The sequence below is a fragment of the Bos indicus genome, chromosome 3 (assembly GCF_029378745.1).
Source record: "Bos indicus isolate NIAB-ARS_2022 breed Sahiwal x Tharparkar chromosome 3, NIAB-ARS_B.indTharparkar_mat_pri_1.0, whole genome shotgun sequence".
Classification (NCBI taxonomy): domain Eukaryota; kingdom Metazoa; phylum Chordata; class Mammalia; order Artiodactyla; family Bovidae; genus Bos; species Bos indicus.
The window spans coordinates 28047428-28061904 of NC_091762.1; the positions used below are offsets into that span (position 1 = coordinate 28047428).

At 48.3% G+C, this 14477-nt stretch overlaps 1 protein-coding gene across 4 annotated transcripts in view; it reads right to left on the minus strand.

The window, feature by feature from the left end:
- VANGL1 (VANGL planar cell polarity protein 1) overlaps nucleotides 1–14477 on the minus strand; it is a 59687-nt gene extending 45210 nt beyond the window's left edge. For 2 of the 4 annotated variants that reach the window (XM_070785866.1, XM_070785862.1), the window contains exons 1-3: nucleotides 14360–14477; nucleotides 13391–13565; nucleotides 3027–3232 (exon numbers count right to left, since the gene is read on the minus strand). In XM_070785866.1, the coding sequence (XP_070641967.1) occupies nucleotides 3027–3097 (71 nt within the window). In that variant the 5' untranslated portion in view covers nucleotides 3098–3232; nucleotides 13391–13565; nucleotides 14360–14477. Of the gene's footprint in view, nucleotides 1–3026; nucleotides 3233–7017; nucleotides 10569–13390; nucleotides 13566–14359 lie in introns of those variants that run through there. The other 2 variants (XM_070785864.1, XM_070785865.1) reach the window with 2 other exon arrangements.

The window sequence follows — 14477 nt, forward strand, 5'->3', positions numbered from 1 at the left end:
GCACAGACTGACTCTGAAGCGGCCTCGGAACAAAAGGACCACTCCCCCTATGCTCTGGCAGCCTCTTTTGGACAATGCATTTTACACATCAGGCCCAGGGCTGACCCTCCAGGCCTTTTTTCCCTACCAATTATTCCTGCTGCTCTCCACTGTGCATGGCCCAGGGAGAAAAGCATGGCTTGCAAAGGAGCAAGAAATGGGGCCTGAAACCTGAGAGTCCCAACCAACCTCATAACTTCAGGCAAATAATGCTCTCTCTCTGCATCTCAGTGTTATCACCTATTGAACGGGGGTCCCCCTCCCACTGTTTAAGGGCTGCTGTGAGGATGGGCGACCATGACCCAGGATCTTAACAGGCACTCTCAGAGTGGTCGTGAACAGCACTGGAAGCTGCTGCACTGAGCTCAAGGAACTGGTGCTCTAAACCCGAGGGTTAGGTGAGGTCGGCTGGAGCCTGCGTCATTTTCCCAGCAGGTTAACTGGATACCCTCTGGAGAAGGCAGGTATCAAAAAACCAGACCACTAGCTTCTTTGTTGGAAAAAGTCATCTGTCATCTGCTTGGAACTCTGCCAGTACTCCACAGATGATCTCAGTGTCATCAAGCATATCAAGTTCGCTGCCCTTCATTATTCCTCTCTGAGAGTTCTACGAAGATTCCCAGACAGCACAGTCCCTCTCCTTTCCTACTCTGCCATTCAAATCGCTGAGCAAGGCAGCCTTCACAGGGATACTCCCCGCTGATACACTACCCTCTGCTGGGTCCAGGGCACGCCTTTGGAGGGCTACTATGACTGTTCAATACCATTTACACCCAGACAAAGGACCCCTGACACCTATCTACGGATTACAACCTCCACCCCACAGTCACTATGCCCTGTCATGGGAGTCATCTCAGCAGCTGCTGTTTTTCTAAAGACACCAGGGAGCGCATCTATATATCTCCAGTGGTCATCTCTCACCCAGAGCCCTCCTGAGTAGGCATTCAGCAACATCCCTGATTAAAGTATTAAAGGTCTCAGCTTGTATTATCACTCGCCTAGCGCTTTCTGCAGGGGTCCAAGAAGGTACTCAGAGTTCTGCATGCTGTTTTCATGGAAAGTTATAGTCTCTTAAAGTTACCACAAGAGCACTACAGTATCAATTTCTGGGGGCCCCAAGGGGTGAGGGAACACACAGCAATGAGTGTTGGGAGGGGACATGAGTGCAGGTGAAGGAGGCCAGAGATGGCTTGTCCTCGGAACCCTGCAAGACGTCCCTGCTTTACCCATCTCCAAGCACCCAGAGAACCCCCGATTCCCACTCCGCTCCTCACAGTGGAGGACGGGGAAGCTTGGCACACTGACAGGGGAACTGCTTTTCCCGGTTAAGTTCAGAGATTGGATATTTTTAAACAGCTGTTTCTGGTATTTTAGAACGAATCTGATATGTTTACCCACTGATTGAAATTGGTGATTAAATTTTTCTCACCAGAGGGTTCCTGACTTTCCCAGGATCTGGGCTCTGGCCTCACTCAGCCGCACTTCTTTCTGTTTCCCGTGCTGACTAGAAAGTCTTGCCTGGGTTCCAGCACAAGCTCATTTACTTCTTTTCCCCAGATTGTTATGATTGTAAGAGCAATACATGAAATTTAGAAAATAATGAAAGTTTAAAACACACACACAAACTGTTACCATTCACCATATCATAAGAATATATACCTATTATAATGTGCAAAGTTTTGAATCTTGGTTTTTAGTAACATGGCCTCATATAGATTTTCTCATGTCATTAATCTTCAAAGGTCTTTTACATTTTTATTCTATTTGTATTTTTAATCACAAAATGTATCTACTTTTAAAAGATTGAACAAGTGTAGAAAGATAAAGCATCTAAGTGCCCATCGGTCACCATCCTTCCCTGTGGAGGACCACTTGGGGCAGCTTGGACACTATCCTTCCAGACCTCTTTCTGCGTGTGTAGATCCATACGGACTCACAAATAAATAAGTCGATTAGATATATGTGGCATACTGCTGTTTCACAAAACAAAATCCTGCTCTGCGCTTAGCTGCCTGTAAGGGGAACTGCTCAGTCAGGGAAATACCACTACAATCACCATTCCCAGCTCTTCCCTGGGTCTGTGGACTGGGGTCAACTGGGGCCTTCAAATGTGGTGCTGAAATGCCAGGGCCATTGACAGCATAAATCCAGGCACTGGTGAGTGGCCTACGATGTGCCCTGTTAAATGCTCCAGAGGCATCATCCCATTTAATCCTCCCAACAGGCCTGTGAGGAGGGTACTGCTCTCCCCATTTGACAGATGAGGGCTCTAAGTAACAGGCAGCACTGCAACTGCATCAACCGCACTCTTCACTGGCCTGGCACTACCTCTTCATTCACTCATTTCCTCACCATTCTGCAGGTCTGTAACACGGCAGGCCCCAGGAACACCAGTGCAGACCTGTTCATTCTGTACAGAGGAGGGGAAATCTGGCCCCCCCATTACCCAGGTCAGATGTCCAAAACCCAGGCCTGTTCACTGGGAAGACGAGTCAGAGACACAGAAGTACGTGAGACACCAGGCCAAGCCTGCCAACCTGCCACTTCAGTGGATAAACCCCACAAGCAAGGGCCTAATGGACCATGAGTCAGCAGCTCTGGGTAAGAAGCGACAAATTAACACTTTTTCTTTTTTTTAATAAAACTTTCACTTAGATTCTTGGTAAAGCTTTTGGGAGAACTGTCATCTTGGAGAAGTACTTAGAAATGAAAAACATTTCCACTGAAGGGAGCAACTTTAATTTAAAATCAATTGTGAGAAGTGAAGGTCATCAACGGTAATGGTGGCTATAAAATGTAAATTGGCGGTGTAGTTCCTCCCAACACATGTTAAAAGGTTCTGAAAGCTCAGCTTCTCATGCACCAGTGGACTGAAACTCCAGTGCTGGCTGCCCCCCAGGGGGATTGGGAAAGTGAGTCCAGGAAGCCTGAGAAACCTGCAAATTCCGCCCCCAGAGGAAAAGTGGAACAAGCAAGAGCTTACATACCCTTGTCTGTGAGATTTTTTCGAATGACTTGAATAGTAAGAATATCCAGAATACGTGGATTCGGTATCCATAGCAATGGAGGGCTCGATCTCGCTGCGGGAGCAGGTACTGTTTCTCCTTAGAGGTAGAGAGAATTTCACCTACTGGACTCCTCAGACCTCAAAGGGCCTGGGAATCAAGGAGTCACTCTTCGACTGGAACAAATTCTGGGAAAATGAGAGAAACAAACAAAAAAGGTATCAACCTTCAAAGCCAACCTCGAGGAAGTTCAATTGGAAGATAAATAACAGTGGCAATCTCCACTCTGGGATCTCTGTTATGGAACACGTGAGCAAGGGTGAGGCTCCAGGGTGTTAAATGCTCTGCTCAGGTGTCTGGGAGGGGGACAGGTGGGTGGGGGCAAGCCACACCCCACTGCAGCAGCAGCAAACCGGAAGTGGGAGAGACCTGGCCCTGGGCCATCAGACCGGACACAGCCCGGTCTGCCGGGCTTCCAGGCCTGAGACACCCTGTCCAGCCCCCACTGTCAGCGTGGCCGTTACAAAACAACACCCAGGGAAGCAGCCTGTAAACCATTTGCTCACAGTTTCCGAAAGCCAATGGAAAAAAAAAAAAGTTCTCAATTCTTTAATCCAGGAATGCAAACTTCTAGAATTTCTCTTTTTAAAAGAAAAACTATTATTATCACATTGCCTATAATAGTGAAAAGCTAGAAACACTCTCAATGCTCCCCAGAAGGAGGAACTGGTAAGGGAAACATGATTCATTCACCCAAAGAGGTATCATTGTTGCTGTTTAGTCGCTAAGTCATATCCGACTCTTCTGTGACTCCATGGACCACAGCCCCCCAGGCTCCTCTGTCCAATACATTTCCCAGGAAAGCCTACTGGAGTGGGTTGCCGTTTCCTTCTCCAGGGAATCTTCCCAATCCAGGAAACAAACCCTCATCTCCTGCACTGGCAGGCGGATTCTTTACCAGTGAAACCCCAAGGAAGCCCAAAGAAATATCATAAAGCTGTTTAAAATGATAATTACAAAGAATGGAAGTTTGTATGATCTAGTGATAAATTTTAAAAGCAGGCTACAGGACTTCCCTAGTGGTACAGTGGCTAGGACTCCACACTCCCAACACAGGAGGCCCAGGTTCACTCCCTGGTTGGGAAACTAAGATCCCACATACCGCAATTAAAGATCCCATGTGCCACAAATGAGACTCAATGCAGCCAAAGAAATACATTAAAAAAAAAAAAAAAAAAAAGCAGGCTACATATAGCATTGTAGACAGACTTTGAAATCTACACTTCAGTTACAATTACAGAGGATGAGATGGTTAGACAGCATCACTGACTCAATGAACATGAACTTGAGCAAACTCCAGGAGAGAGTGAAGGACAGAGAAGCCTGGTATGCTGCAGTCCATGGGGGTCACAAAGAGTCGGACACGATGGAGCGACTGGATGACAACAAGACTGCTTGTGTAAGGACGAGGATGAGGGAACATCAGAAAACGAAAGCAGGTGGTTTGTTTGTTGCAGGCTCCTGGGTCTTTTGCCACACTTTCATTAGACACTGCTATGCAATAAAAATAAATTGGAAACATTTCCAAGTACATTCCTGAGCCCCACATGTTAAAAACCTTTACTTTAAGACAAAAAGGAGCTCTACACCCCTCATTCCAGACCTGGTCTCCGCCCCTCAGGGCTCCTCCTTCCAGTGACCCTCATGAGCTGACACTGCAAACAGAGCCAGTGAGATAAGTGTGAGGGAAAAAACAAAGAGGCTGCAAATACTATCACTACCCTCAGCTGGGGGCTTCCCTGGTGGCTCAGCTGGTAAAGAATCAGCCTGCAATGAGGGAGACCTGGGTTTGACCCCTGGGATGGGAAGATCCCCAGGAGGAGGGCATGGCAACCCACTCCAATATTCGTGCCTGGAGATTCCCCATGGACAGAGGAACCTGGACGTGACTGAAGTGACTTAGCATGCACAGAGAAGTCAGCATCTGTAAAATGTGAATAAAAGGGCTCATGTGAGAAACAAACAAGCTATAACTGTGATTGCACCCAGAACCACTCTGATGTGCCAGATAAAGGGCAGTTACGGTTCTCAGGACTCCTGTGAGAGTCCTCAACCCAGCGGCTCTCCATGTGTCTCTCAGTAAGAGAAAGGCTGGGAAAGGAGCAGGCCAGAGTGAGTACCTGTGCTCACCTGCCCACCAAGGCTCACTTGCAGCCAGACAGCACCAGACCACATCCCAGGTCAGCCCAGGGCTTACTAACCCCCTCAGAATCTCAGGCTCCTCATCCATAAAGTGGAAATAAAGTGGCCTATTTTGTGAGGTGACTGTAAAGAATCAGTGTGGGGAAAAAACCCCACCGTGGGCATTTTAAAAATACTTTTGCTCTTGGACCCACCCTCCTTTTGCAGAAGACTTCAAGAATCAGCTCAGCTTTTTTTTCTCCCTACTCTGCCTCTCAGCAGGTTCAGTAACAATTTCGATGAGCTTTCAGCACCTCAGACTCTCACTTCCTTTCTGCTTCCTTGGTGCTTGTTCTGCTTCATACCTGCCAGACATCAGCCTTATAAGGGCAGCCAAAATCTCCAGACCTGCCCTTGAATAAGCCTCTTTCCCCGAAGGCCTTTCAGCCAGCTCTCTTAACCTGCAGGTTCTCATACCAGAAACCTGACTGCCATCTCCTACATTCTGAACTGACCATCCACAATGTCTACGCTTTTTTTTTGCCCTTCAACCCGTAACTCTCGAGTCTCCTTTCCATGCCAGCTTCTAGCTATTTCCGGCTAAATGCTGCCGAGGTGTCTCAGAGGCAGGCACCCCAGGCTCCAAAGACCTGGGCTGATCCTATTCACATTCCCTGGCCATGACACAGCGTGACAGACGCTCCCCTCTGTGAATTTACCTCCCCTCAGTTTAAAAAAAAAAAAGAGAGAGAGAGACTTAATGCAGTCTCTTCCTAGGGTTGTTGTAAGCATCGATTTACAATTTATTTTGGAAACTCACTAAATAAAGTCTCTGGCACATACTAACCCAAGTTTTATTCCCCTGTCCTTCTGCAAAAGGACGTCATCCTTCATCGTCATTAAAACCTCCAGCCGTCCAGTAAAGCAACTCCGGGCATGTCCCACAGAGGAAATCACGGGCTCCCAAGTGCCCTTAGGGGGAGGGCTTCACCTCCAGTCTACCAGCTGCCCTTGTCTGGTTTCTCTCCAGACAATACCTGCCCATACTTACCAAAGGGGTGATCTGTAGATCCTGCCATCCCCTCCCTCTTGTCACCCCAATTCTCTACCCTCGACACTCCACTGAAACAGCTCTAAGTTGGCCACCGATTGTTGCTGTTGTTCAGTCACTAAGTTGTGTCTAACTCTTTGTGACCCCATGGACTGTAGCGTGCCAGGCTCCTCTGCCCTCCACTATCTCCCTGAGTTTGCTCAAACTCATGTCCATTGAGTTGGTGATGCTATCTGTGATGCCACAGTTTGCCATGGGCCAGATCCAAAGGTCCCCTCCTTGCTCTCCTTCCCCCGACCTTCTTACGCCATGTACTCATTCATCCGCCTCCATGTTTAGTGGGGCTATGAGAGACCGACTAGGTGATGCTGGGGCACAGCAATGATAGCAGTCCACGGTACACGGCTGTCCTCATGGAGCTCTCTGCTGCCTGTCCTCCTCCAAGGCAACAATGTTTATGCTACTACTTCTCCCATGCGCCTTCCCCTCTCCCCCATCACCCCTTAAGTCTCAAAACTTGCCCATTATGGGACTTCCCTGCTGATCCAGTGGTTAAAACTCTAAGCTTCAATGTAGGGGCTCAGGTTCGATACCTGGTCAAGGAACAAAAATCCCATTTGCTACAGGGCACAGCCAAAAAAAAAAAAAAATCTCTCCCATCATTCTCTTCCATCTATGGATTTACTCTAGGATAAGCTCCTGGGATGCAATGAACATAAGAGGTACCCAACAGATACTTACTGGAAAGTATAAAGGATAAATCCCCAGTGCACATTTCCTACTTGTTTTCCAGGCGGTGCAGTAGTAAAGAATCTGCCTGCCAATGCAGGAGATGCAGGAGACTCGGGTTCGATCCCTGGGCCTGGGCCGGGAAGAATCCCTGGAGTAGGAAATGGCAACTCACTCTAGTACTCTTGCCTGGAAAGAGAAGCCTGGTAGGGTACAGCTTATGGGGTCACAACGAGTTGGACACAACTCAGCAACTGAACACACACACACTCGCATTTCCTACTTAGACCCCTCTTGCTCTACTTGGGATTATCATAACCCCCAAGATGCTCTCCAGTGCTCCGGCCTATTCTTTTCAATTTCCTTCACCAGAGTTATACAGTCACCCTACCGACCCTACCAGTCCATTCTGAAGGAGATCAGCCCTGGGATTTCTTTGGAGGGAATGATGCTGAAGCTGAAACTCCAGTACTTTGGTCACCTCATGTGAAGAGTTCACTCATCGGAAAAGACTCTGATGCTGGGAGGGATTGGGGGCAGGAGGAGAAGGGGACAGCAGAAGATGAGATGGCTGGATGGCATCACTGACTCGATGGATGTGAGTCTGAGTGAACTCCGGGAGTTGGTGATGGACAGGGAGGCCTGGCGTGCTGCAATTCATGGGGTCGCAAAGAGTCGGACACGACTGAGCGACCGAACTGAACTGAACTAACCCTACAGAGCCAACCCAGCACCATTTTCATAACTTCCTCTCCTCTCATCCCACATATTTCACTGTCATTAAGTGCCTCTGTCCCCTGGGATCCACCCTTCACTCTTCTGGTTCTCAGCCACCCGCTTCCTCCAGGCTCTGGGGACACAGGGCTAAACTATTACAAAGCCTGCAGGTTTCCTCACAGAATCCAGGCTCTACAGAGCTTGGGCCCCTTCTACATCACAGTTTCTATCAGAGCTATCAACTTTTTTCAAGATCTCAGTCAGGATTAAGAAGCAGCAGCCAAAGGCAAACGGACAAAATCCAGAGTGAACTCATTTCAAAAGCCAACATAAGAGCTTCGGTATGGTTAACAGAAAAACACATCCTGAAGCTTATCTTTGCAGCAATGCATTTAGAAGATAGTTCCCTTGTATGCACAAGAAATTAGCAGACCTCAGATAAGGTCAGAGGGGGATGCCTTATCGGGAAGATAAAGTAATGAAAAGGGATCGGGTTCCCTGGGTAATAAACCAATAAGCTGTGCACTGGCCTGAATGGGATAGGGTCATAAAAAGGTGTAAATGTGGATCCTTGGAATGTACAACTGTGCCTCCATCATGCTGACCCCTGACAAGACCCAGACTCTGGCTGGCCCTGACTGGGCAGCAGCCAGAGCGGTCTCTCAGGTCACAATGTGGACATTGTTTCCTTGCTTGAAACCCTTCCATGGCGTTCTGCTACGCTTCAAATAAAACACAAAACCTTTCACTTGGTTGGCCAGGCCCTGCCCACATCTCCTTCTTGGCCTTTCTTCTCTTTCTAAGGTCCTCTAAGGCAGCAGTCCCCAACCTTTTTGGCATCAGGGACTGGTTTCATGGAAGACAAGTTTTCCACGGAACTGGGGCAGGGTTGCTTGCAGGATGGTTCAAGAGCATGACGTCTATGGTGCACATTATTTCTATTACTATTTCACATTATACTCTATTACTATTACATCAGCTCCAACTCAGGTCATCAGGCATTAGATCCCAGAGTTCAGGGACCCCTGCTCTAAGGCACCATGCCTTTCTGCAGCCTCAGTGTACACACTCTACTGACTCTTCACCTACCTCATTCCACCCAGTTCCTACCCATCCCTCTCAAATGAAATACGACTTCTTTCAAGAAGCCTTTCCTGCACCTCCAGTCTCAGCTCCCTGTACTTCTTGACATCCTGGTCTTCAGTTACACGGGGACTGGCTCCTGGAGAGACAGGAAGCTCCACAAGGGCGGGGCCTCTTTCATGACTGTCTCTTCAACCCCTGGAGCACACCAGGCTCTCAGTAATGCACACTGAGTGAAGGAAGGGTTCTGGTGGCAGATATCAAGATGTGGAGGCCACAGACTTATGCAGAAGAAACCTTAGAGGTCATCTATTTTAAATCCTCAATTTTACAACAGAGGGAAAAGATGCAGAGATTAGATTCCACAGTGACAGCTGAACCACCGAGAGTGGAGGTGCCCTGCTGCTCACACAAGTCTCTCTCACCAGCAAAGGTTATATTCCAGATACATTGAGTAAGAATCAGCATTAGTTCTCTGCCTCCCCCTCCTGTCACTTATCCCTTCCAGGAACTGGAGGCTAACAACAGGATAGGGCTCAGCGCTCATCAGGTCACATCTCAGTGGGGCAGGAGGGCAGCATCGTAAATCTGGAATTCCCCGGCAACAACATCAGAGAATCTTCTTCACCACCCTTTGTTAAAAGCAAAATCGGGATCAGTGGTTTCGAAGTGTGTGTGTGTGTTCAGCCGATCAGTCATGTCTGACTCTGCAACCACATGGACTGTAGCTTGCCAGGCTCCTCTGTCCATGTCAAGAATATTGGAGTGGGTTTGCCATCTCCTACTCCGTGGGATCTTCCCGACCCAGGCATAGAACCTGAGTCTCTCATGTCTCCTGCATGGGCAGACTCAGAAGAAACTGAGTCGGAGTCCATCTCCTGCATGGGATTCTTTATCTGCTTCTAAAGCCACGTTCACTTACATAAAATATACGTGACTCCTACTTAAAAGGAAAACACAGTGTTCAGAAAATCATAAGAGGGAAATAATATGCTATGGTAATGACAGTGGTAAACATAAGCTAACCTTCTCAGAAAAGGAAATTATAAAAACATCAACAGCTCTGCCTAGAGCTATTAAGTAATTAAGCGAACCTGGGTTTGGACGGTTACCTTGCAAGGGGTACAAAGACACACGCTGAATTTAAAGAGCCTTTCTGCTCCTTCTGCACTGGATGTATTTCCAAGGGAAAGAGGTTTCTGCTGCAACTGTGTTTACATATAATGTGTGCATTACTTTGAATATTTTGTTTTTATCATATACAGAATTCTAAAGGATTTATGGCACTTATAATTTTTATTGTTTTCAAGCTAACACTTTTCTCAAGGTACCCATTTTTAATTACTCAAGAGGAAAAGGGTAATTTAGATATTTTGTTCAGAGTAACTTTTCTTTTACAGAGGATAAGCCATGAGCACACGTTCTGCAGTTAGATCGTTACTGCTCAAATCCTGGCTCTGTTCCTTATCCGCTATGTGACCTCAGATTAAGTTACTTAACCTTTTTGTGCCTGTTTCCCTAATTATAACAACAGAATTATATTTTGCTTAACTTATAGGCTCAAGGTGGGTTAAATGAGATCATTCGTAATCTTTCAGACTAGTGCCTGGTACAGGATAGGTATTCAGTTCAGTTCAGTCACTCAGTCGTGTCCCACTCTTTGCGACCCTGTGGACTGCAGCACGCCAGGCCTCCCTGTCCATCACCAACTCCCGGAGTTCACCCAAACTCATGTGCACAGAGTCGGTGATGCCATCCAGCCATCTCATCCTCTGTCGCCCCCTTCTCCTCCTGCCCCCAATCCCTCCCAGTATCAGGGTCTTTTCCAATGAGTCAACTCTTTGATAGGTATTACTACTTAGTAATAGGGACTTCCCTGGTGGCTCAGACAGTAAAAGCATCTGCCTACAATGCGGGAGACCTGGGTTGGGAAGATCCCCTGGAGAAGGAAATGGCAGCCCACTCCAGTATTGTTGCCTGGAAAATCCCATAGACAGAGGAGCCTGGCAGGCTGTAGTCTATGGGGTCGCAAAGAATCGGACACGACTGAGTGACTTCACTTTCACTTAGTAAATCTAAATTCCTTCCATTGGAAAGAAAACTTTTATAAGGCACATGACTTATGTATCATTTTCATTAAACTTATGTATATGTTTTTGGTCCATTTGAGTCTACCTTTAGTGTTAGTGCTGTCGTGTCCAGCTCTTTGTGACCTCATGGACAGTAGCACCAGGCTCCTCTGTCCATAGGAATTCTCCAGGCAAGAATAGTGGAGTGGGTTGTCATTCCCTTCTCCATGGAATTTTCCCAACCCAGGGATCGAACTCAGGTCTCCTGTATTGCAGGCAGATTCTTTACCATCTGAGCCATCTACCTTTAATGGATACCATTAGCTACAGTTAACTAATTTATTGATTTCCATTCTGTTCCTTGTAGGTCTTCTTTTACTGTTCCCAGGTTGGAAGTGAATATCAGAGAAAACTGTGTGTTTTATTGGGTTTATCTGGAGAAACTCACGGTTGTAAGGGAGGGCAGGAAGAACTATTTTACTGAACTTGTGGTCTATAAACCATAACACATCATCCAGGTCACCGATGTGGGAATCGAGGGACTGGTGTATTTGCAACAAACCCAGTGATTCTTCAACAGGGCTCTTACAAAAAAGTGATTCTGGACCACTATTCACAAGGAAAGAAAATGTCAACCTCACTATACCTGTCTTGCCAATGATTTCAACTCACCTTCTTCAAATAATTGCTCTTGGCTCCAGTCATCAATTACCTCTGAAACACTCCCAGCAGCTGGGTATAAATTTCTGCAGAGCTGTGAATGGTTAATATGTCTGGAATTCTTACAATGTATATTTGTTTTCAAGTGACCCCTTGTCCCCTGCCAGATTTTTAAGCTTCAGAAAAATACATTTTGTAAGTATTTACTACCTCCTCTGTAAATCCAGTGGTGCCAGGTCCAGTGACTGCTATCCAGTAAGTGGGATTCAGAAGGGACTGGATTCAGTGGGATGGAAACACACTGCAGCGGAACACACATGTACCTTTTCATCAGGCTTCAGGTGAGCCCAAAGCCACGACCAGAAACATGGGCCAGCCCCATGTCCACCTAATCCTGTCGTGTCCACCTTCTGGAAAATGGCATAGGCTCTAATCATATACCCATACCCAGCTAGTCTCCTAACCACAGCTAGTTCACTTTATAGAGAGAAGATGGCCATAAATAATCTAATGGCTCAAAGTTAGTCGAGTGCCTCTGATGTGTCAGGAATTGCTTTCAGTCATTTGCATGTTATATTTCACTTAATCCTCAGAACATGACTTATATGGAAGAAAAAAATACTAATTTTCTGTTACAGTTAAGAAAACCAGTCACACACCTGGTAAATGCTGGAGCTGGGCCTTGGACTCTTGAGAGTCTAACTCCAGAACCTGCTCTTAACTATAGAAACTATACAGCAATGTAGTAATTATCAGAATTGCTTATTTTCAGATAGGAGGAGGGTAGGCAACAATCATAAACTGTCCCAAACCACACATAACCTACAAAGATTTCTGCAATTTCAACTCCTATTCACAGGTTGTGTCCCAAGCACTGTGGAAGGTACGGGAAAAAAGAAATGAATCTGAAATAGTTCTAACTGCTGTGGAGCTCACAGCCCAAAGGTGGAAACTGCCTTTTCAAATACAATCTGATAGGCGCCTGTGCAAACCAACTCCTCCTGAGGTCTGGAGTCACAACCAGGGTGTGTGTGTATATTGGGGGATGGAGAGTACCTTCCTCATTCAACACTTGTTCAATCTCCAATGGGACCAGGGTGACAAGGCACTGAGGCCTGGTCAGGACACTTTCCTTTATGGTCTCACCCTTTCGCTCAAATACACAAGGCGATAAAACACGTACTGCCTGGCAAGCCGTCCTTACAAATATGCCATTCTTAAAATTCTCCCATTTTACTTACAAATTAAGTTGCAGCCAAGTCACACTGCCAACACTGTAACAGTGGAAGTTTCACACTAGCTGTTTCACTAATTATACTGACAGACACCAAAGTCTGGGAATGCTAAAAGCTCATGGGGTAGGTGAAGAGTGTTATTTCTTTGAACTGGAGAATAAACAGTTTCCTCCCACAAATCAAAGCCCCAACTATATCACATTGATTTAATTCAACTCTAAAAACTCTAATTAGTGGTTTCATAAAATGACTAATTACATCTCCCTGGATTCAGACAGTTTCTGCCATCTCACTTAAAGAGCCTAGGAGCTGTGTAATCAAACAACCCACCCACTGGAAGGAGAATGCTAATTAGCATTGTTGATTGGTGACACAAGTTATAATATTTTTCCAGCAACCTTGTAAAATTTATAAACACATCAGTGAAAACGCCAGATTCTTTACAGCTTGCTAGCTTTTGGAATAAGTCTCTAAAAATACATGCATTTCCAACCACAGCCCCCTCAAAGGGGTTTAACAAAATGCACGTGTCAGCTACACAATCATCATCATAAAGCGCTCTAACGTCTCTTCACGAGCAGCTAAACGAGCTCACAACACCTTCTGGGGTGGGCCTTTTACCTGGTTTGAAGCTGTGAAAACTGAGCCACGGATTTCTCGGCTCCAAGTCTCACTAGCTCATCTCCCGGCCGCCAGGCCGCGGCTCCGCCCCACTCCTGCCTCCGCCACCGACGCGTTTAAATTTTTACAAAGCTTCACACTTCTCTGGACGCGTTTGCTTGGGGCAGTTCAAAGCCTGTAGGAGGAAATGAGGTCCTGCCCGTGGCGAAGGCTGCCCCGGTGCAGAGAGATCGCCTCCAACCGGGACGCCTCGGGCAGAGACTTGCCGGACACCTCCTGCTCCACCCCGGCGTTTTTGAAAGTAAACTCCTACCTGCCTGTTGCGCTCTCTGAAGCGCAACCGGACTCGCGCCCCCGCCTCCCCCCGGCCTCCTGGGCCGGTTCCATTCTGTAAGGGAGGTGGAAACACAGGCCAGCTCTGTGCTGATTTCTGGCCCTGGGTCGGGCGGGCCCCTGGGCGCAAGAGGTTCCCGGGTTGAGCTCCGCAGCGGGGTGGGAACCACGGAGCGCGCCCGGCTCCCGGGGAGCGCAGAGCGCCCCGGCCCCCGCCTCGCACGGCGGGTTCCTCCGCCCGGGTGCCTGTACGAATGCTCGGCCACTCCCTGCTGGCCGGACGCGCACCCCAAAGTACAGCCTGGGAGAAGGGAGCGTCCGAGGCGTGAGAAGGGAATGCCCGGACCGAGAAAGTGGGGTGCGCGGGGAGCGGAGCGGGAGGGGCGCACCACGCGCGGATGGGAGAGGACTGGGGTCCCGGGAAGCACGGCTCCCGCTGCGGTCCGTGGGAGGGGAGGGGGCTCCCGGCCAGAGGCAGGGGGAGGGCAGTGAACCGGGGTCGGAGTCCCGGGTGGGGCTGCGGGAGGAGGACGCAGGGGCTAACGGGGTCCCAGGTTCGGGTGGGGGCGCCTTCCCGCGGAAGGTCTGCACCCCGCGCCTGCCGCTCAGCCGCGGCCGGCCTCCGGCGGGACTCACCTCCGCGCCGGCCGTGCGGGCGCCGCGGCCCGCAGTCTCGGCTCGCAGCGGCCCCGGCTCTGCGGCCTGCGCTGGGCTCCTGTAGAGGCAGAGCCCCGCCGCCGCCGCCGCCGCCGCC